Below are 23,955 nucleotides of genomic sequence, written 5' to 3'. Positions count from 1 at the left end.
ACAGCTTCTCATCTTAGACCCGAAATGGATGCTGGTATTGGCCAAGCCAAAATCAGTGGGAACCCTTAAGTGGATTTGCTTAGTTGGGGAGATAGAAGTGACCAGGATACAGTAACTTACGATAGGGCACTCGGTAAATAAAAACCAAAAGTACCCTGGGAAATCAAGATTGTGTGTTCCTGAATTCATGCTAATTGGAAAGCAATTAGATGGCCCAGGGTGGAGGTCAATAAACTTTTCTGTGACAAGCCAGGTAGTAAATATTTTAGACTTTGTGGATGATTTAGTCTTTGTTTCAACTACCCAACCCTGACTTTATAGGATGAAAGCAGCCATAGACAATAGACAAAGGGATGGTCTAGTCCAGATTTCCGGATCTGGGCCCTTGGCCATAGTTTGCTAACCCCTGACTGCAGATTTATTTTAGCTCTGAGATCCTAGGGCCGGTAGGAGGAAAATACAGACTTTGGAAGGAGCAAGAGAGATTATTGGGAATTCCTTCCATGGAACGGAGCCTCCGGGAGTAATCTGATCCAAAAGGGGTTTGACTCTGTCTTTGACTAGCTGCTTTACAGTTCCGGAGAGAAAGAAGTTAACTCGTAGAAACTTGAGAGTCACGCAAATGTTTCTCGTTCATAGCTGTACAAATGATCCCAGCTCGTGGCAATGCAAAAGGGTTAAGAGTATCGGTCTCCGTCAGGCAAATGCTTATTTGGGCTGACTGTGGCAGTATTCCAGTTTCCTCCTTAATTAATAAGCCATATAAAATCTTAGCACCTGCTTTCGTATTTGTATGAGAGCCACGACTTTACCTTTTCAATGATCCTTCCACACATTCTGCGATTCAGACATGCATAGTATGTATTCTAGTGGAAAGGAGAGGCAGGGGAGGGGAGGGGAGGGAACATAATGCAAGAATACAAGCTAGTAAATGTTTATACACAACAAGCTAGAATGGGGTTTAAGTGTTATCTTCAAATTACTACTCCATGCAGAAATACACAAATCCCCATAAAATGTTTTCCTTCATCGTGTAATCTGTTTTGCATGGGGTCTACCAGGGGGTTGTCCGGGGCCAGTCTGTCCCTGATACTCCCTCCTTCCATGTGGGAAATTCACAAACTCTCGGTGGTGCGTCAGCCAGCACAAAAATGTGCGAGCTGTTGATAGCTGCTGTCTCATTCTCTTTCCTGGGCAGTTCTTTTAGAAATAGCTGAGATGAGAGGAACACAAAGAATAAAATTTTGCCCATTAAATTCTTCCTAGCTCACTGAACGTCACCGGGAGCAAAGCTTGAAAAGCAAAAATGTCACCTATGACCCATCCAGGTGAGGTTTCCAAACCGCACCTCTTGTCTCATCCTTGACCGTGAACAAAGACTTTGCATTAACAATCATTTAGAAAAATTGATTGCTATCCTTGGGATGTTTTAGGTTCTTCACTGGTCCTTGGGATCAGGGGGTCAATAAAGATCAGAAAAGACAAGAAGCTCATTTTGTGAATTTCCAAAGTGAACAGCGTGATGTCCACAGCGGAAGTGTAACAGGAGAAGAGGAACAAAACAAACACACGGAACAAGGACTTAAGCTTTCCACCTGACTTTCTCTCCATAATTAAAAAGAGAAAAACAGAAGTCCTCTTCAGATATATATATATTTTTTACCTCTGAGGATGGGAGTGATGATAGTAGAAAGCAAGCTTCCAGCATTAATGGCCAAATAAAAGATGGAAAAGAATCTGTTTCTTTGTTTTTCCTGTAATAAGAAGGGAAAAAGTTACAATATGACTCTGGTTATGTATCAATGGATAAAATGTAATTGATGATCTGTCTTCACTTCTAACTTAGTTTTGGTCAGTATTCTACTTTCAAATGTCCTTGAAAAGAATCAAATGGAGAACAGACTTTGTGTCAGGAGAATGTGACTCCTGGACGTTTGTAACTCATTTATGTAGTTTCTGTGAAGGCATGTGATCTTACCTGGCCCTCTTCAAACTGATCTCCACCAAATGCAGAAACACAGGGCTTTATTCCTCCCGTCCCCAGAGCTATCAGGGCCAGGCCAATCATGGACAGTGCCCTAGGGGAAGGAGAGGGGTTATTGCAGAAATGTAAGACTCTTTTTTTTTTCTTTTAATGGTAGGCTCCATACCCAGTGTGGAACCCAGTGTGGGACTCAAACTCACAACCCTGAGAGCAAGACCCTGAGCTGAGATCCAGAGTCAGATGCTTAACTGACTGAGCCACCCAGGTGCCCCAGAAATATGAGATTCTTAAAAGCAAGAGCCTCTCTCTCCTTTAATGTCCCTCAGAAGACCAAGCACAGTGGTTTTGGGGTTCTTGGCCCTGATTTCCAATGTAGGGAGGGAGTTCCCCACACCACCAGCAAGCACTTCTCAGACACCAGTCCTACAATTCAACTCTATTCTGACACTGTCTACTCAGATAGTGGGTAGCCTCCGAAGGTAAAGGGCTCGGTCCTATAAGACTATCCCCCCCACACACATCAGGCACCTGGGTGGCTCAGTGGGTTGGGGCCTCTGCCTTCGGTTCAGGTCATGATCCCAGGTCCTGGGATCAGGCCCCATGTCGAGCTTTCTGCTCGGCAGGGAGCCTGCATCCTCCTCTCTCTCTCTGCCTGCTTCTCTGCCTACTTGTGATCTCTGTCTGTCAAATAAATAAATAAAATCTTAAAAAAAAAAAAAAAAGACTGCCCTCCCCCCAATAAGCCCCATCAGGTACCAGGTGCAAACCTAGGTGGTCTTACAATTCAACTCCATTGAATTCTGACTTCTGACTGATGGATAAGGCTTGGAGGTTCCAAAGACCCTGTCCTAGAACTTCAGATGCCACTCACAAGTCCAGGTTGTCACTTGTACTTCTCACCTACTGGCTACAAACCGGTGATTCACACGACCTCCTCCTAGGGTTCAAGGAATTTGTTGGAGCTGCTCACAGAGCTCAGGAAATACTTTACTTCCTAGATCACTGGTTTATTAGGAAAGGATAGAACTTGGGAACACCCAACTGGAAGAGATGCACAGGGCAGGGTAGGTGGGAAGGGGGAGAGGGCTGCCATGCCCCCTCCAGGGCGCTCCTGCCCTGTACCTGAACTTGCTCACCAATCTGAAATCTCTCCCTACCTAGTCCTATGGTTTTTATGGAGGCTTCATTACATAGACATGATTGATTAAATCACTGGCCACTGGATATTAATTCAATGTCCAGCCCCTCTTCTCCTCCATGGAGGCTGGGGAGTGGTGTACGCGTGGATGAAAGCTCCAATCCTCTAATCATATAATTGGTTCTTTATTTTTTCTAGAATGTAATGCTTTTATTTTATTTTATTATTTTTTTAAGTGTTCCAAAATTCATTGTTTATACACCACACCCAGCGCTCCATGCAATACGTGCCTTCCATAATACCGACCGCCAGTTGGGTGAACCTGGTGGTAGGTACATAATTGGTTCTTTAAAAAGAAAAAACATTATTTATTTGAGAGAGAGAGCGAGGAGGGATAGAGAGAGAGAGAGAATATCTCACTCAGACTAGCAGACTCCACACTGAGCCCAGAGCCAACGCAAAGTTCAATCCCAGGACCCTGAGATCATGACCTGAATGGAAACCAAGAGCCAGCCTCTTGGGGTGCCTGGGTGGCTCAGCTGGTTAAGCAGCTGCCCGTGGCTCAGGTCATGATCTCGGGGTCCTGGGATCGAGCCCTGCATCGAGATCTCTGCTCAGCAGGGAGCCTGCTTCTCCCTCTCCCTCTGCCTGCCACCCTGCCTGCTTATGCTCTCTCTCTATCTCTCTGTCAAATAAATAAATAAAATCTTAAAAAAAAAAAAAAAAAGAGCCAGCCTCTTAACTGACTGAGCCACCCAGGCACCCCTCATGTGATTGGTTCTTTGGGCAGCCAGCCCCCATCCTTAGGTGGGGACCAAAAGTTACCTCATTAACATAACAAGAGACACTTTGTCCCTCTCCTCACTTAGTGAATCCCAAGGGATTTATTTATTTGTTTATTTTTAAAGATTTTATTTATTTATTTGACACAAAGAGAGAGAGATCACAAGTAGGCAGAGAGGCAGGCAGAGAGAGGGGGGGAGGAAGGTTCCCTGCTGAGCAGAGAGCCCGATGCGGGACTCGATCCCAGACCCTGAGATTATGACCTGAGCCAAAGGAAAAGACTTATCCCACTGAGCCACCCAGGCGCCCCGCCAAGGGTCTTAGGAGGTCTGTGCCCCAAGCAGGGAAGACCAAATATATATTTTTATGATAAATCACAGTCTCACAGTAGTTAAACAGAAAAGGGGCTCAATCTGTTTGAGAAGATGATTCACAGGATTGCAGTCTTGAAGGTGAATGAAAGTTGAATTCATGGGTCTTCATGTTAGTACCATTACCTACTATTTAGGAAATGCAGAGCAATAGCTTGAATACTGAGCAAGTCTTTATGTATGGGATTCTTCTGTAGCCTTATCATTCTCACTAAAAGAACGGCTAAGTAAAATATTTAAGCACTGTTTCTGGTACAATCATAATAGACTCATAATAGTCATTAGAAGACATTGGGGAAGAAAAAAAAAGAAGACATTGGGAAACACGACTTAATTACAAAGCAGAATATCAGGTAATATAGATGAGTTTAATTTGTTTACAGAGTACAGAAGACAGGAAAGAAGTAGAGCATAAGATTTATGACTATAATTTTTACAGTAATAAAAGGGATTATTTATAGTAACAGAAGAGATTAAGGGTTAGTTACTTTTTTAAAAAGATTTTATTTACTTATTTGAGAGACAGAGTCAAGCAGGCAGAGTAGCAGAAGGAGAGTGAGAATCAGACTCCCTGCTGAGCAGGAAGCCCAATTCGGGGCTTGATCCCAGGACCCAGGATCATGACCTGAGTCGAAGCCAGACACTTAACCAACTGAACCACTCAGGCACCCCAAGTGTTAGTTACTTTAATTTGCATTTTCTAAGCTATCTGTAAGTATCTTACCTCCTGTATTGAAAAAGAAAAAAATCACGCCTGGGTGGCTCAGTGGGTTAAAGCCTCTGTCTTCTGCTCAGGTCATGATCTCAGGGTCCTGGGATTGAGCTCCACATCAGGCTCTCTGCTCAGTGGGGAGCCTGTTTCTTTCTCTCTCTCTCTCTCCCTGCCTGCCTCTCTGCTTATTTGTGATCTCTGTCTCTCAAATAAATAAAATCTTAAAAAAAAAAAAGACTTGTTAAAAAAAAAGAATTTACTACCCCTCATTTTATCATTTTTTGTTGGATTTATAGTATGTGCTACAAATTACAGGTTTTATAAGTATTTATTCCATACCTTCCTGTTTGCAAATATGGCTTTAAAATGCTAAGAAATATTTCATGGAACAGAGAAAGTCAAGAAAGATACTGCACATAGAAAGGAACCTTGAAAATACCATGCTTGTCTACTTGAATTAATTGAAGGATTTCTTTCCTTTGCCTTTTAATAGAATTTGTGCTCCGTGCTGTCACTCCAAGCATTCTTTTTTATTTCGTGTTTTTCTTCTTCTTTGTTTCCTTCACTTCAAGCATTTTAAATGACAACCAAAACCAACCAATTGGATATGATACTCCCTGTGCTCTTGTGAGAGTTGTAGACATGCCATAATTCTAACTCCATGAAATACACCCAGTAGCTAAGCTTTCTTGAACACTTCTTACTTGCCAGGCCACGTGTAGGCGCTCACCATGACGACAAGTGTCCCACATGAGGTAGGCAGCAGTAAAAACAAGAAGACCTGAGCACAGAGGTTAAGAAATTTGCTCAAGGTAACACAGCTAGTAAAAGGCACAGTCAGCATTTGAACCCACTTAGCCTGGCTCCAAAGTCCCTGTTCTTAATTGATATTATAGAAGAGAAAGTGGAGGCACGAGGAAGATGGGCTGCCCAGAACTTGCGGCTCCTCTGTGGGTAACTGGGCATTAGATGTTGGAAGTCTGAGCTGCCCACGTGGGCATGGAGCCACTCCCTTCCACCAACACAGTGCCCTGTGGGCACCACGGGTGTTGTCACGAGGGACCCGGTCTAAACAGTAATCTGATTGACTAACAACAAACCAGAAGTGTAGGAATTGCAGAGACTAATTTGAATTTCAGTGACTACTTTCTCAACCCATAAGATGGTTTAGTCATGGATCAAGGAACTGAGGCACAAGAACCGGAAGCAAAATAAATCCTTATAAGTTGTCTACTGGGCCAGACTACAGTGATGGGAAATTAATCTCCCAGAGGAGCATTTGTCAGTAGCCCTTTCTATCAAGAACTCAGAACAACAGGGCTGGACCAAATACTTACAAAACAAATTGCTGAAAAATAAGCAGAAGTTTGGTACAAGAAGACAACCAAAGGTACAGAGTCTTGAGGAAACCTGGCACAATTAGGGATCCAGGTTCATGGGAGATATGTCCCTCTAGGGAAGATCAAGATTAACCCAAGTATTCCGTACGCTGACCATGTCTCACGTTGAGATGGACCCGAGACAGCAAGCCATCAAGCGAGCCGTGACCCTGGACAACTTTGAGGATAGTGACATTTGAAGACCCAACTCTTAGTCAACTAAACAGCTTTCTCTCTGCTCATGAGGGAGGAAAGACCTCCTTACTCTTATGGTGAAGTTCAAGGAAAAAGACCAAACACTCGAGCACGAAGGAAGCCACCAGTGGCCGGGTGGGGTAGGGCAACAAATAATGTCAACTCACACATGCACAGAAAGGTTGTCGGGGATTCCATCATGGTTGAAGTCTGTGAGGTCATTAATTGAGCTCACTGCGGTGACCGCCTGTCCAATGGTGTAGACAATGGAGAGTGACACAATCGTCCTGTGTTGAAATGGGTTAAGAGAATCCAAGTTAGTGGTGCAAGACCCGTCCACTTCCTCTTCTCCCACAGAAAGTCCTCCTGCTTCCAAACACAAGAGCCCAGTCATGCGTATGCTCGTTGCTCAAACCTGAGTCAGGCTGGTAACTCTCGGAAAGGCAGGCTGCTGGACGATCTGTCGCTCAGCCGGTGAGAGTCCAGCAACATTGGTTAGGGCCAGGGGAAGGGGAAAAGGTCTGTTTCATCTTTGGACTACTTGAAAAACACAATGATTTCTTCTACCTGACTACTGAAATGAGAACATCTACGATTAAACAGTAAGAGAGACTTACCTTGTGCCTAGTAACAATGTTTGGCCTGGAGTGGGCCATGGGCTATTTTTGTACTGTATTGAATTCTCCGTGAATTTGGCCCAGAAGAGCCTCCACTGCCTCGCTCATTAAGTCCTAGGGACTTCTCGGTAACTATCTATTGGGTACACTCACGGAGCTGTTCCTACAGATCTGGGTGAGCACCCCATATCCTCTCTGCCCAGTGAGCCATGTGAGCCTTCCAGTAGCAAGCATATACATCGGGGAACCTCCATGTTCTCTAGACCTTAATTCCGTGCCTCACACATGATTAATGATGGATAGTATCCCTGCTACTATTTCAAGGGGAGACAAAGATGTTATCATTGTTTGGAGGAGGGGAAAAACTCACCAGCATTACCTGCATTCTCACTGTTCAATGCCAGGCACTGTACTAGACTCTGGGGATAGGATCTGAGCAAAACACAGCCTAGCAGCTCTCCTAAGAGTTTGATATGCCTTAATTCTTTGTTCCCACCATCCATCATTCCAAACCACAAAGCTTATCATTCCTTTTGGGCTTATTCCTTCACAACGAAGCTAGAAATACTCACTTGAACTTTCCCAGCCAGGAGTCAGCGATCAACGCGCCCAGAATCGGCGTCAGGTAGCACAGAGCCACAAACGTGTGGTAGATGGCCGTGGACAGATTATCATCCCATCCGATGAACCGTCTGAAGTACAGAATCAGGAGGGCTTTTGGCAGAGGGCAAGGGGAGTAGGAGGGAGACAAAGTTAGGAGCTGTGGTAACTCAGGCTCTTCGCTCAAGGGGAGATGGGTGAAAATCGTTACCTCGCATTCCATAGTAGGAAAATCTTTCACAGAACTCATTGACCACGATGAAGAAGATGCTCAAGGGATAGCCAAAGCAACCCTGATAAAAGGAAATGGTGTAAGATTGAAACATGCTCCTCACTGGGCCACGGTCACAGACAAAGCTAACGGCATGAAAAGTAGTTGATGGGTATTTAGTAACTTGGCACTGACTAACCAGAAGTGGATCTAGAACTCAGAAATTTTTATGCCCTCACACGCCACACAGAGACAACAGTGAAATAAAGCATCTAGTTTTCTCGTTCGTTCGAGAAGGACTAAACATTAGCATTTCCTCAAGAGAAGAAATTTCACACACAAACTCAAGACTGTTCCCACACCGATTCACGCGGATGACAGACATCTGGGAAGTGAAGGGAGCACAGCTGTGAACTTACACGAGCAGAATGGACTGGAATTTGCCAAATGAAGCTATGCAGAGAAGAAGAAAAAGGATACTCACCCGACACTTGGACATCCCTGAAAGAAAACCAAAACACCACTATTAGGTAATTAAAATATTTTTGCTAAGGCCGCGCTCAGACTCTGACTTCTCAGGCAGACGGATGTGCTGTCCAGACCCTTCCAGCTCTCTCTGGCGAGTGGGGCCTGGCATCGGATTTTCTTTTAATTAGCTCTGCAGGCCATTCTCGTTGTGGTCAGACTTGAAAGTCAGAGGCTTTCGAGAATGGTGCCAAAGCCATTTCCTCCTTGAAACACTTCAGAGGCTGCTCATTGGCCACAGGATGAAATCCAAACCTTTTTCCATGCCTTTCATGATCTCACGCGGTCAGTGGGGTTTGGTGGGGATTCAGGGAGGGAAATATGAAATGCCACGGGGGCCTAACACAGCGAGGATCCGACCAGCTTTCCCCTTACCTGGGACGGCCTTCCTTCTAGCCCCTTCCGCACGCAGACAGGCCTCCTGCCCTTCTCAGCTCTGTTTGCTGAGCACGTGGGGCGCCCAGCCCAGAGTCCTTAATGCACAAGACCGAATGTAACTCCTGGGTCAGCCCTGGCCCCTTCCTATCCTTGTCGTCCACCTGGCCACAGAGGACCTTCACAGAGCCCTGTCTGCCTCCCTGGGCTCCCAGAGCTCAGTGGTTTACATCTTTGGCTCCCCTCTAGGGGTATCCACCTCCCCACCCCCGATGTCTTTTCTAGTGCCCACCACAGAGCAGGGCCTTATTGTCAGAAGAAGAAATTGGAAGAGCAGGAAGGGAAAAAAACGTGAGCTTCCAAGTGAGCCAGTGCAAACCCAGCGTTGTTGACTCGACCTTCTAGATCCTAGGCGTACCCATCATGCCCACCGGCCCAGCCCCTGCTCTGGTCTCGCCTGAAATTTGATGACAGCTGTCCCATACCCTGTCTCAAGGCAGCTCCCTGCCCCAGAGCAAGGTCCTGTAGCTACCCGTGCCTGTCACAGAGCCCCTCCCCGGATCCTAGAATCCTTTGTTTGGGGGGACGCTTGAGCGCTCCCTGCCTCTGTTATGCATCAGTGACCCCACGGAAGGGTCCTCAAACTTCGGTGGGCCCCAGAACCACCGGGGGGCCTGTGAGAGTAGGTTGCTGAATCCCACACTCTCAGCAGATGACTCTGAGGTAGGGGGGACGGCCCCTGGAGTCTAGCATGTGTCACAAGTCCCACAGGGGATGTCCCCGCTGGTTCAGAGACACCCCCCACTCTGGAGAACCACCCACAGGCTGCGATGTTGCCTGACTGATGCGCAGAAGTTGGCTTTATTACCTCCCCCGCCCCGAGCCCCACAGAGACACCCCCGAGCCTGCCGCCCCGAGCAGGAAGCCAATACAGAAGCTGGCCTGTCGCCTCGCATTCTCGTTATGGGCCCGCCCTGAGCCCCAGCCCACATGAAACAAAACCGCAACTCTGCCTGAGGAACCCTGCGCTTGGCCCAGACCCCGGCGGTGGTCTGGGCCCCCAGCCACCCCCCTCGTGGGCCGGGGCCTAGTTCCTGATTCTGGTCGCCCTGCACTGTGGGCACCGGCACTTCCCCAGCTCTGCGTGGCCCCTGGCCTCACGTCACAAGGTCTTGCTTTTGCCCTCTCGAGAACAGTGGTGCTCCTTCAGTACCTGTCCTAAGGCGAGGAAGAACTTGTCCTGGGCTCCTGGGGCGCCAGGCCCCACTCCTGCCATTTATAAAGTTCTGGAAGGAGATTCTTTGACACGGAGAGCCTGGTTGTCTCCCCAGTCAGACTTCCTTGTGGGCAGGAGCCACTTGAAGTGGTGGCAGGTTGAAGTGCGTGAACTTGAGGGGGATGTGTGGCTGACTCACACTCGTGTGGCTTTCCAGCTGTGACCGGGGACGAGCCCAGCTTCCTTCCAGATAGCCCTCTTGTCAGAGGCAGACAACACCATGGCCCTCACAGGACCGGTGTAACAGTTCCGAGTGTGAAGCCCCCAGCCCAGGCCTGGTGCCTCACTCAGGAAGATGCTGCTACCTCAGAGTCCTCAGCGCCCCACAGGTCGGAAATCGAGTGTTTGTTGAATGAGTAAGTATTCCAGAGGCTCAGTCATATCTGTCATGGCGTCCCACGTTCGGATCCTGGCTCCCGCCTCCTTCTGCCTGTGAGGCCGCCCCACTGCATGTCGTCCCTGCGATCCCCACAGGCTTTGGCCAGTGAGGAGCCCTGGTGGGTGAGCAGAGGGGTCAGGTGTTCCTTTCCCTGCCTCCTCCCCAGAAATCACCTCAGACGGCTGCACCCTCAAGACACAGTTGCAGCTCCTCTGAAGTAGGCCTTCCTCACACAGCCCTCTTTCCAGGCTCTGGTCACAGATTTGAACCACTTCCTGGGGGTGGTCACTGAGACCACCACTCCGGGCACCTGCATGGACATCAGTGGCTCCCTGCACCCCTCCCCCAGCCTTTTCCAAAATGTGTGTCTGTGTGTGTGTGTGTGTGTGTCTATGTGTGTGTGCGCGCGCGTGCGACTAATCACTCCTATTCCGAGTGTGCCTTCTGTGTCCGCATGGGACCATGACTGTGGCAGGCCACAAGCCAGTTTCGTCGCCAGCCCGGGGACTGCTGCTCACCAGTGGAGTAGAAGACCCAGTGGAATAAGCCAGTGGAATAAAAGACGCGCTTCTGAACAAATGCCTGCAGACAAGGCCGGCTTCGCTGTGGCAGAGCCCTGTCTTCGAGAGGAAACCGCAGGTGCGCTGCCTGCTTTTGCTCCCGTAACGTGCTCTCACTACTGTCTCCCCACAGACCGGACGGAGCAAGCTGAGCACCCCTGCCCCGGGTTCAGACAGGTCCTTGCCCTAGGCCTTGACAGAGAAGCAGGAGGGAGGCCCAAAGACCCAAACCCAACAGAGACAGCCTGGAGCTTCCCCGCAATTGTTCCTTCCCCGTGGTTTCTCAGGACACGGTAGCGCCTGTAATTTTTTTTTCAAGATTTATCTATTTATTTTAGAGAGAGTGAGAGATAATGAGGGTAGGGGCAGAGGGAGAGAATCCTTACGCTGACTCCCTGTGGGACGTGGAGCCCGATGCGGGGCTCGATCCCACAACCCAGAGATCATGACATGAGCCAAAACCAAGTCGGATGCTTAATCAACTGAACCACCCAGGTGCCCCACGCCTATCACTTTTAGGTAAAAAATACTGCTTACCATTATTATTTGGTGAACAGTGGGCGCTAAAGATTTTGTCTACTTCAAACCTAACCAGTTATGGAAAAGAGAGCTTTGCTGTTGTTCCAGAAACCACCACATTCAGAACTACGAAATGGCAGGTGAAACCCCTAAGCTCACCCTGGTGAACACCTGAGGTTTCGTACCCAGCCCTCACCCAGGAAGCTTGTTCTTTTCTGAAAGGTGCACATTCCAAAGAGCAACTCTGATTATTAGGGGTCAGAGGTTGCCAACCTCTTCTGCTGCGGGATTCAGGGCTCTTGGTGGATGGACGGTGCAGTCAGCATTTATCTTATCTCACATCCGTGTCAATAGGGTCACTCTCTGAGAAAGCTCAAGGGCGTGGACGGGGAGCCTTATCCGTCCGTATCTGGACAGTACATCTAATCAGCGAGTTTGAGTGACCAGCGGTTCTGGCATCATGCGTGGGTCACTTGGATGTGACTGCTGATCGGAGTCAATAAAGCAGCATAGAATCAGGCATGCCAGGACCGGGCACAGAGTCCGCTCTGGCTCCTATTGTTATTCAAGGCTTAGCAGTGCTTTTGTCTTTCTTTTGGCCAAAGAATTTAATAAGATAAGTGTGCATTAGATGTTTCTGTGGTTACCGGCTTAGAGAGAGAGGAGGCAAAACCAAGAAAGACAGTCTACTAATAATTTCCCACTACCTAATGAAAACTCTTCATTTCATTTCTTACTGTCTAACAAAGCAGGTTCCATATTTTGGACCATTTAGGGATGGAAATTCTAACTGTAACGGCTCATGTTCAGAAATTAAGAATTCTCTCAGCAACATGATGCGTGTGAAGAGAGCATTTCTAGGACTTGGACTTGGGAAGTTGGAAGGAATGAAGAAGCTGCCCCTGTCTGAGCAGCTCTTACCTTTGGGCAGAGAGGAAACTCCTCTCCACCACCCCCAAGAGCAAAATTGAGGGAGTAAGCTATGTATTGCATTTAGGAATGAAACTCCTGCATGGTGTGGCGGGCAGAACCAGTGGTCCACAAGATGTCTGTGTCCCGACCCTGGAGCTAGTGATGTGTCACCTTCCACGGCCAGGGGACTCTGCAGATGCAACTAAGTTAAAGACCGTGAGATGGGGAGTTTATCCTGGATTATCTGGTGGTCTCGGTGTAATCCTATGGGTCCTTAAAAGAGTCAAAAGAGGAGATGTGAAGAAGGAAACAGAGGTCGGAGCGATGGTGAGTTTTAGAAGGTCAAGACGAGCCAAGGAATGAAGCTGGAAAAGAGAAGCAGCCAGATTCTCCCCCAGAGCCTCCAGAAGAAACACAGCCCTACGGACATCTAGATTTTAGCTCAGTGAGACCCATGCAGGCTTCTGACCTCCAGAACTGCGAGATAAGAAATCCGTGTCCTTTTTAAGTCACTAAGTTTGTGGTTGTGTGTGACAACGGCTAATAGGAAATAAATAAGGATTTGCCGCAAGCTCTGTACATGGAGGTCTTTATCGCTCAATCCCTCACTGTTCACATAGAACTAAGACTCTAACCTCCAGCAAGTCTTATTTGCCTGCAAAGTGCTTTTTTTTTTTTTTCCAAATAATTCTTTCCCTTAGCTATGTTTTCTGTCTGGGGGTTCAGGAGTCCTGTCCCATGCCTGCTCAATGGGGTCTGGCGGCATCTTTCCTTGCTCTAAAGTCTGCAGGTCTACGTATAGACGATGCCGGCCATATAGACGATGCTGCCTTCCAGGTCTGCTGCAAAGAAGGAGGCGGTCTGAAAATGGCTTCGTAAACCGGGAGGAAAATGAGTTACGTTAATCAAGTCTGGATTCTTTTAGGTGGAAGGGCATGGGCCGGGGGGAGCAGGAGGGAAGCCTCCACTTGGGGACACCCCTCCTAATTGTGTGGCTTTACGGATTCAAAGCGGTCCACCTCTGGCCCGCCGTTCCGTCACCGAGAGATGCTGACGCCGCCTTTGCAAGCTGGTTGGTAAGATCAGATCTGCCGCAATGAAATGAACTTTGCTCTTTGCGGCATCCCGGAAAGACAGCTCGGTAGTGCAGATAGATGTGTGGCAGGGACTGATATAAGATGAAAATATGGGCAAGACCTTGTGATGGGGAACCCCTGGCAGGGCTGAGAAGGGCCCTCAAAGAAAGAGGCAGTCTTTATGACACCGTCCTGGGAGACGAGGCCACGGGGCTTAGCAGGTTGGGGACAGGGGAAAACCAGTCTTCTTAAACACAAGCCACAGGAACAACCACCGATTTTCAACTAAGCTGCTGTTTTGAACGGGCAGCACTACAACGTGCCATGTGCGTGTGGCTGTAGGGGTTTCGGGATGCTGTTCAATTCCCCGCTGCCGTGGTTCTCAAGTGCGATCTCTGGCCCGGCGGCAGCAGCTCCCGGGAGCCCGTCAGGGGTGCACACTCTCGGGCCCATCCCAGACCTACCCAATCCGAACATCCCTGGGGGAGGCCCCACCGGCTGCATGGGATCAGGCCCGCCGTGGTCTGGGAGCCCCTCATTGCTCCAGAGCGATGCTGGGGAGCAGGCGAGGAAGGGGTCCGGTGTGAAGGTATGTGGCGGCTCGGGACCAGGCGATCGGCTCCTCTGATGTGATTCTGGCTGTGAGGAGCCAGAATCATCTGCCGTGTCTGATGATGCCTTGTCCCAACCTTCCCCGTCTCCCTTCCACCCCAGCGGACCTGAGCGTCCTCAGACGGAGCGATTCAGGATGGCTCTCTGGTGCCTGTAAGGTCAGACCTGCCGCTCGGCACAGCACAACCAGCCCTCCAGCATCCGACCTCCAGCTTCCCCCGCCCCACCGTCAGGCTGCACGACTTCCATTCTCTCTCCGCACCAGGATGCTTCGGAGCCTCTGCTGCCATGAGGGCCGTTAGCACCTCGCCCCGCCCCTTGGCCTCCCAGATACTCTCTCTTCCTTTTAGATTTCTCTTTTCTTCAACAAAGATTTTATTTATTTTATCTGAGAGAGAGGGGGGGGGGGCAAGCACAAGCAAGAGGCAGGGGAAGAGGGAGAGGGAGAAGCAGAGCAGGGAGCCTGTGCCGGGCTCGACCCCAGGACCTGAGCCAAAGGCAGACGCTTAACCTACTGAGCCACCCAGGTACCCCCTTTTAGATTTCTCTAGTCTTTTTACAACTGCCCTGGCAGAGCGCCGTTGTTCTGACTTCTGAACCGACAGAAGTCCCAGAGCCTCACATACCAGAGGCTCTCTCCCCGCCTTTCCGGTGTGGAAATCAAGTGTGCACCACTTCAAAAAGAGCCCAGCAGGGTGTAGGCTCAGGGTCACTGCGGTAGACCTAAGTCGAGGTGACAGGAGGCATGGGGGCAGGCAGGAAAGGGCTGAGTGCCTTGTGTGGCACACTTGGTTTGTTTTTTCCAAAAATTGATCAACTTTGATTAAGAAGAAGCACTCTTCTTTTCTGAAATGGGCTAGTCCCGGACCGTGGTCAGGTGAGCTTTAGGACAAGTGTTGTGCCTGTCGTCTGGGCCCTGGCTTCTGGAATGATCCATCTTGAGGTTGTTTCTTGCCCGACTTGATCATTATTTTTCTTACTTGGCGCTGTCGCTGCATTTCCCACCCTGAGGGCCCCTCTGCTCCATCCGGCATTTGTGTGCCCGTGAGAGGACCGTGATGCTTGAAGCCGGAGGCTGCCCCGGGAGGCAGGGCTGGGCTGGACTGTGGCTTGGGTCCAACAAGAAAAGGTGTCCCTGGGTGGAGCACGGCCGCATTCCAGCCCCACAGGACCTCACACAGGGTACTGCCTGCACGTCGATGGCCAGGTCCTGTCCATCTTTCTGTTCTGTTCTTGTTGTTGTTTTTAGTAGAAAGACTCTTTTCCACAAATACGGTCTTCCCCACTATCTTTCCTCTGCTCCGTCAGCAAACGACTACTCCACCAGGACACACGGATGTCTGGTTTCCAGAATGCCAGTTCAACCAAGGTATCCCCGCGAAAAGCAAATGAGTTATCGGTCCTTTGAGAACTAGGAACGTCAACTAAACCCGAATTACATGAAGCTAAACACGGGGAAACCAGGCTGATGGGAGCATATAGGTCTCATTAAGTGACGTTGGCACGGTGTCACGGCGGGGACCAGCTCAGTCTGGGGGCGCTGGTGTCCCTGTTTCCATACAGGCCACACAGGCTAGAGGCATGATGAGCCCAGCTGGTGAGAAGACAGGAGCAGAGTCCCCAACTGCTTAGCTGTATGTGGTTCACAACTGTGTCGCCCCCTTGTGGCAGGAGCAGGACTGCAGGACTCCCTGGTGATGCTGAGCAGCCCCGCCTCACTCTCGTGTCGTCCTGGGCGTGGCTGACCGCCGCGCCTCCACCACCTCGTCCTCAGCCTGCGGGTCCCACGGTCGGGTCAGAGGGAGGCAGCCCTGGGTCTGCGCATTAGCTTGCCGGGGTTGCGGTGGCAATGAGCTTACAAACGGAATGGCTTCACACGACAGAGACGCCCTCCCACAGTCAGGAGGCAGGGGTCCGAGACCAACGTGTCAGCCGGGTGGCTCCTTCTGAGGCTGTGAGGGGAATCTGTCCCCGCCTCTCCCCAGCTTCTAGGGGTTACTGACCCTCTTAGACGTCCTCTGGCTCATGATAGCTCTACCCAGACCTCTGTTTCCATCCTCACACGGTCTTCTCCCTGCGTGTGTGTCTGCGTCCAAATGTCCCCTTGCTAGAAGGACACCGGCGGTATTGGACTGGGGGTCCCCTGGTACTCCAGGATGACCTCTCTGACCTAATTACCTCTGTGAAGGCCCCATTTCCAAAGAGGGTCACACCCATCGCTGTAGGTTATAGGCATCCTTTTACCTTTTAAAAAAGATTTCCACACGGGACTGTCTAAATTCATAGGCTTCAGAGGCCACAGTGGCCGCCTCTGGTGGTTTTATACATAACCCCTGTCTTTTAGCACGTAGGTTCCAGAATTACAGACATGCATCCCTGAGGGCTGTTGCCATTCTCCTTCCGTAAGAAATGACCGCTCCAGGCCCCAGGAGCCTCCTGACTTTTGACGGGTTCAAAGATTGTTTACTTCCCAGTTGAAGGAAAAGTTTCCCCAGGCAGGAGGGTGCCACAGGTTAATGTGTAGTAAGCTGTTACGCAAAACAGAAAGTGCCCAGGGCCAGGCCCAGGTTCTGCCTCAGGCGTGGGCAGGGGAGGTCACTCGGTTCCAGCAGGCTCTAGGTCGAAGCAAGAGTGGGAAGCACAGGAAGCAGCAGCAAACTGCCCAACAGGTAACAGAAACAAGTCCGCAGCATCAGCCCTGGAATACCGTGTGTCGTCACAGGTGAGAACAACGCCAAAGGCACGAAAGTGTCACCAAATCAGAAGTAACCAACCTCCTGGTCTTTTGGGGGGTATGTTTTGGAAGCCATTCAGTTAGAGACCCTAAATTCCATTACTTATTTATTTGAGATCCTAAATCTTAGACACAAAGGTTTTTTTTTGTTTGTTTGTTTTTTGTTTTTTTCTCTTAGATGTTAGTTCATGACTGGAAAAAATGCTTATGATCACAGGAAGTGTGAAGTTAGGCTACAAAGTGATCTATAGCACCTCCATTCCCCCCACCACCACGGTGATATTTAGGCTGTACATGGCTTCATCCCTATCATGAGAATATCTCTAAGAAATTTCTGGAATGGTAAAATATGTGCATTTTAAAGATTTATTCATTTATTAGAAAGAGAGAGAGAGATGAATGAGGGGAGAGGCAGAGGGAGAGAGAGAGAAGCAGGCTCCCTACTGAGTGTGGAGCCCAGTGATCTCACAACCCTGAGATCATGGCCTGAGCTGAAATCAGTTAAATGACTGAGCCACCCACATGCCCCAATAAATGGCTGTTTAGAACAGACTAGCGCTATACTCCAAATCCACCTGTCTTGCTAGGAAAGATACTAGTCATTACATGTAGCACCTTAGCTGAAGATGGAGACCACAGTGGTGTCCTCTTTACACACAAAGAATACTTCCTGCCTAAAGTCATATATAACTGACATACATCTTTCAGAACAATATTTTATTAGTATATATTCTGGGTTGAATAGTGTCCCCCAACACTCATGTCCTTCCTCGAATCTCAGATTGTGACCTTCTTTGAAAACAAGAACTTTCCAGATGTAACGATTTGGGATGAGGTTGTGTTGGAAAAAGCTGGGTCCCTAACCCCACATGCTTGGTGTTCTTATGAGAAGACAGGCGTGTGAAGACAGAGCTTCACAGAGGGGAGGTGACATGAAGACACGTGGGGGGAAAATGGCAACGTAATGATGAAGACAGACCGGAGTGACCCATCTCTAAGCCAAGAATGCCAAGAACTGTGGACAACACCAAAGCTATGTGAAAGTCATGGAGTAGATTTTTTATAGCCTTCAGAGAGCACATGGCCTTGCAGACACTTTGAATTTGGATTTCCAGTCTCCAGAACTGTGAGACTACATTTCTGCTATTATTATTTTTAAAGATTTTATTTATTTATTTGACAGAGAGATAGAGAGTGTGCAAGTAGGCAGAGGGGCAGGCAGAGGAGAGGGAGAAGCAGGCTGTCTGCCAAGCAGGGAGCCCCACACAAGGCTCAATCCCAGGACCTTGGGATCATGACCTGAGCTGAAGGCAGCTGCTTAACTGACTGAGCCACCCAGGCACCCCACTTCTGCTGTTTTAAACAATTCAGTTTGTGATACTTTTGTTACAGCAGCCACAGGAAACTCATACACCGTGTGAGCTGACATGTTTTGATGAACTGAGGAAAAAGGTTTGCTCTTCCAAGAACATCCCAAACGTACTTTCTGATATGTCCTGCTAGAGCTTACAATAAAATCTTGAAGCAGAATGTAGAAGTTTCAAGACCTGGTCTGTGAGCTTTCAATGGGTCTTCTTATGTGAGTACATTCTGCGAATTTTCTAGTCTTAAATCTGATTCTTGAACCAAGCTTTCCTTGGGGTATGTGCCCAGTTTCACATGTCCCCACACAACAACTGGATGGCTCTACACCCTCTCCAATGACAGGCTCCTTTCAGAAGCCCTGTGGGAGGACCTGGCTGGTGTCCAGGCTTAGAGGAACTAGGTCTTCCTCCTTCTCCAGAAAGTTTGTGGAAGATGCTATCCCTTCCCTTCGGGGCCACTTTCTAGCTGCTGAGACTGTCCTTTAACTCTGCACCACCTACAGATGGTAGCCGCACTTGTTCTGAGGCTTGGCAGCAAGTGGAGGTTCGGCAGCAAGCAGAGGCATGGGGGTGAGCAGATGCACAGCATGGCGCATCTGACCTGGCCCCCTTTGCAGCAACCCCATGAGATGACCCCTCCATCCAGGTGATACATTCCTGGGCTCCGAAACCAAGAGACGACATTACAAAACAGAGGTTCCCGGGTTTTTTATGTTGCAACCCAGGATTCTGAGTCAGTGGTTCTCACTCATTTGCAGATAATACTGCTCTTATTCTTTAACTATCATCCCAGAAGAATGTGGAATGTTCCTCAGAGTCCACCCTTGTTTTTCTATCCTTCATCAGCTCACCTGGGACACCCACCCACATTCTCTGCTGCTAGGGATAGGATCGAGATACCATTGGGTGAGAGAGCAACCGCAGCACCGATAGGTGTTAGCGGTGTGAGGGTGACCAGCTGAGTGACCCATGCCCTACCCCCAACCTGACCCCACCCTGGTTCCTGCCATGCACAACTCTACCCTGGAGAACAGACGGTGGTCCCTCTTGCTAGTGAACGAGCCAGCTAAGGAATCCCTCATGGGCTCCTCGTTCTCCAGTAACTCAAAGGGCAGCAGGAAAAGTATTAATTAAAAAATCCAAATAAATCAAACATGGAAGAATTCTACCCTGGGCATTCTGTAGAGGTGTGAAGGACTGGGTAAAAATTCAGCATGAAGATGGCACACCCTCCAGCTTTGACGAGACACCATCACTGACTAGTAAAGCCCCACAGTATGGAAAAATTTGTTTCTGGGCTTGTGTTCCTGCCCCCCAGGCTATGAGTTTCTTTAAGAAACTCATCAGGCGTCAATCAGGGATGCAGGTTCTCCACCGGCCCCCTCCCCCGGCAGCCATTGGATTCATCCGTCCTGCTCTTCCCTACCCTACAGTCTTGGCCTGCGCAAGCTAATCTTCAAATTCTAGCTACCAATTTACTGCCAAGCCAGGGGCCAGGCTGCACTAGATCTTACTGCCACGATCTCCGCTGCGGGGCACAGCAACGATGTCTGGGCATGAGTGCGGCCTGAGAAAAACAGAGCCTGTCAGGGAGAGTCATTCTGAGCAATGGTTCTCCCCGTGGGGTCTTGGGACCAGCAGCAGCAGGACATGGGAACTTGTAGAGATGCTGATCCTTGAGCGCTGCCCCAGAAGTGGAGACTCAAGGGCTGGGGCTCGGCATCGTGCGGGAATTAGCCCTCACTCTGGTGACTGTGATGTAGACTAAAGACTGAAGACCGCTGACCTCCAGACATGTCAGCCTGAAAGAACCCCGGGTCAGAAGTTCTCTCTTCCTGCTGTCTGAGGGGCCCATGATTCCCCCAAGGGTCTGATGCCCAGGGTCCCCTTCGAGAGAAACTCCAGCTTCTAGCTGGACACTTACAGCCCACAGCAGGTTGCCAGCCTCCCTCAGACTTCAGCACCGTTCTTTGGTTTACCCAAGACCTTCTAGAAAGAAGGAAGAATGTGGAAGAACTTTTAAGTGACCAGGTTTGCGGCACCTTCAAAACTAGTCCACCGGGGCGCCTGGTGGCTCAGTGGGTTAAAGCCTCTGCCTTCAGCTCCAGTCATGATCTCAGGGTCCTGGGATCGAGCCCCACATCGGTCTTTCTGCTGAACAGGGAGCCTGCTTCCTCCTCTCTCTCTCTCTCTGCCTGCCTCTCTGCCTACTTGTGATCTCTGTCTGTCAAATAAATAAATAAAGTCTTTAAAAAAACACACACACACAAAAAATAAAACAGTCCGCCATTTGATGCCTGGGCAGAAAGCTGACTGGAAAAGCTCATCAGAATCCCACAAGACCGGTGGGAGGCTGAGGGGTAGGGGGGGACAGAACTATAACCAACCATTCTTCATTAAGTGAATGAATTCCTCCTGCCTGGAGGATCTGGCAGGAGCTTGGGTCATAGAACCTGAAGCCTCTTCACACTTCATTTTCGCAAAGTCAAATACGGGAAGTAGTTTGTTAAGAACAGCAACCTCAGCGCAGACTCCTGCTCAGCTCTGGGGACGGGAAGGATATGGGAAATCTTTAGCAGAAGCATCCCCAGCCCCACAAGGCCTCCCCTGAGAGGTTCTCCGCCAGCCGGAAGCCTAACTCACGAGACGGCTCTCGGAAGGCCTCCTATCCATCCCTGGCTCTGAGAAGCGTGCCCGGACTTTAAAGCACGAGTAGGCGAGCAATGGTTCATGGCCCAAATGCAGCTCGCCACCTGCTTCTCCACGGCTCCCGAGCTAAGAATGGTTTCCATGTTTTTAAATGACTGAAGAACAATTTTTAAAAACTATCTCGTGACACACAAAGATTACAGAAAATTCCAATGTTCGTGCCCGTGAGTAAAGTTTTATGGGAACACGGCTCTGCCCGTGTGTTTATATATATCTCGCACTTTAAGGGCGGAATTGAGTGTCGCCACAGAGACTGGCTTCCTCCTAAAGCTGAAAACATTTACTATCTGGCCCTTCGCAGGAAAAGCTTGCCAACCTCTCTTGAAAGCAAAGGGTCTGCAGTCCATGATTGTAACTGGACTGCGGCCAGGCTTAGCTCTGCATTGAGATGTCCAAAGCGACTTTTCACCCACTTTATTCTTGTGGATCCTTGCCGCTGGGGTACTGAGTCTAACCAATGGTATAATTCTGACTCTCACTGCACCCCTCACTTTCCTACTTCATCCAAACTTCTGCTCCCCATTCCCGGGGTCAGCCAAAGAGCCTGGTGTGAAAACTAGTTCCAGTTTCACATGGGACAGAATCAGCTGGAAGCAAAGGTGTTTCTAAGCTCCGTTGCCTGGCTTCCCCCGCTCCATCCCCGGCCGCCCGACGGGTTCACCCAGCGTGCCAGGTGTTCCCTCTTCAGTCAGGAGGGGCCCTAAAGCAACTTCGGCAGGATCTAAGTGCCAAAGATCTATTCTCGCGAGGAGAGGTTACTGCTACCTTTTATTTTAAAATCTTTTGTTCTACTTATTACCTAAACTTAGATATTGAAACTGTAGGACTTGAGTAAACATACAACTGGTGTGTGGGTATAATGCTACTCACATGCTATGCCAGTCTCAGTTGGAACAACAACAACAACAACAACAAAAAGCCACCACTGAAGGACCGGTTTGCAAACTGGAAAGAATCAATTCATTTAGGACGACATTCATTTGGAACAATAACAACAACAACAACAACAAAAAGCCACCACTGAAGGACCGGTTTGCAAACTGGAAAGAATCAATTCATTTAGGACGACACTTCAGAAGCTAACAGTGTTCATTCACCGATAACCAGGCTGCCCACAGCTAGCTTGATTGGAAGTATTTTAGGAAAGTCCAAACTTAAGCACAGACGCTTCTCAGGTATTTGTATCTAAAACTCGAATAACTACTCAGATCACCTCCCGGAGAAGTCACACGGAGTGACGAACAAATGACAGGGGGAGGTAAGGATCCAGAACTCCAGCCCAGGAGTTTATCAGCTGGCGAAGCACATACCACTGACAGCCTCTCCCTCCCCAAGAGCGGCTGTAGCATAGGTGGCCACCACTAGAAGCCCCGAGTGTGAACCGGGACGCATCGTGGTACAGCGAGACATTTGAGCTTGTCACAGTGGTGCACCCCCCTGGTTCCACACTCGTACACAGCCTGACACAACCATGGAGGTTGCTACCGATACTTCTAGTGGCTGAGGAAATCGAAGCCCCAAAAGGTTAATTTACTGACACCAAATCATAGAGGTGGCACGTGGTAGACGGGAACAGAATTGCGAGGTGGTCAAAGCCAGACCTGGTTCTCTCAGCCATGCGGCCACATTGCACCTGCCTGGGCTCATCCGGGGCATGACTTTGGGGGAGTCCCTTGACCTGCTTTCTCCATTTTTAAGGGAAAAGAGGGCTGGGACGATGGGTTCTGCTCTCTGCTTCTGCCTCCTGCCCCGGGGTCTGCTCTGAAGCAGGCAGGATTAAGATCTTTCCTCCAGGTGCTGCGGACACTCCACGCCTGCGGGGACTAGCTACTCTCCTTGAGGGCCTTCTGCTGAAGCCTCAGGACAGTGGCAAGATGGATAAGAAGGGCCAGCGAGGGCCCCCAGTTCCCCCTGGGGCCAGCCAGGGAGCTGCGGGGTCGCCTGGCCAGCCACGGGCAAGGGAGGTGCCAAGGCAGCCGCTAAGCGCCCGCCCGCTGGTTAGAGGGTCTGGGGTCCTGCTATCACGGGCGCGACCCCGTCCAGTTTCAAGCCCAATCCCAGCCACAGGCTGAGAACACGGGGACCGGGATTCCCAGCAGGAGGCCGGGTCAAGGTGACGGTATCGATTCCTGCCACCTTTGAGTCTGGGCGCCTCGGGCTCTCCCGGTTTCGCGCAGAGACCGAGATCGGGGCCGGCGACTTGCCCGCAGCCCGAGGGACCCGGTTCTCCTGACCCCTGGTCGCTTCCCACCCCCGCGGCGTGCACCCGTCCGCGGCTCCAGGCCTCCCGGCTCCGCGCGCACGACTGCCGGCCGCCGGCGACTGCGGGGACCGGCGTTGCAGCCGAGCCAGCCCCGCGGCGCCCCCGGTGCAGCGACCCCAGCGCGCAGCCCCCTCACCCCCCCGCCCCGCTCCCCGGAGACCCCGCGCCTGGCCGCGCCACCTACCCATGGTGGCGGCTCCGAGGGCTCCGGCGCCGACTGGCGAGCGGGCAGTCCAGGAGAGAGGACTTTTTTTTTTTTTTTTTTTAGGTGTCGCTCTTATAACTTTGTTTCCAGGCCCGGCCCAGCCACCTGTGCAGCTGGAGGTGTGCAGGCGGGGCGGCCGGGCTCCACCCTCGGAGGCGGGGGCCCGCAGGGAGCAGAGGTGAGCGCCCCTGGAGCCCCAGCGAGGGGACAGCCGGCAGGGGCCAGCCCGGGTCTTCCCCGTCCCGCCCCAGGCCCCTGGGGGCGGGCACAGCGCGGGTGACAGGAGCAGCGGCCAGAAACCCGGGCTAGGGACGCCCCAACGTGGGCGCCCAGCTGGTCCCCGGGAGGGCTTGTGACAATGCAGGTTTCCCGGCCTCCCCGCCGATTGCGGGCTCGGTAGGGCAGGGTGCGGCCTGAGAATCTGCATTTCTAACCGGTTCTAAGGGGATGCCCCTG

General features: G+C 50.3%; 1 protein-coding gene across 1 annotated transcript in view; it reads right to left on the bottom strand.

The window, feature by feature from the left end:
- SLC15A1 (solute carrier family 15 member 1) overlaps positions 1 to 23,543 on the bottom strand; it is a 49,729-nt gene extending 26,186 nt beyond the window's left edge. Inside the window, 7 exon segments of the mRNA XM_045081384.1 lie at positions 1,664 to 1,754; positions 1,979 to 2,078; positions 6,730 to 6,849; positions 7,752 to 7,893; positions 7,991 to 8,072; positions 8,475 to 8,491; positions 23,479 to 23,543. Of these exon segments, the coding sequence (XP_044937319.1) occupies positions 1,664 to 1,754; positions 1,979 to 2,078; positions 6,730 to 6,849; positions 7,752 to 7,893; positions 7,991 to 8,072; positions 8,475 to 8,491; positions 23,479 to 23,482 (556 nt within the window). The 5' untranslated portion in view covers positions 23,483 to 23,543.
- Positions 23,544 to 23,955: the final 412 nt, after the last annotated feature.

This window comes from Mustela putorius, unplaced genomic scaffold (genome assembly GCF_011764305.1).
Source record: "Mustela putorius furo isolate JIRA1106 unplaced genomic scaffold, ASM1176430v1.1 tig00000551_pilon_pilon_pilon, whole genome shotgun sequence".
In the NCBI taxonomy this organism is placed as follows: Eukaryota; Metazoa; Chordata; class Mammalia; order Carnivora; family Mustelidae; genus Mustela; species Mustela putorius.
This window is presented reverse-complemented; position numbering and strand designations above follow the sequence as displayed.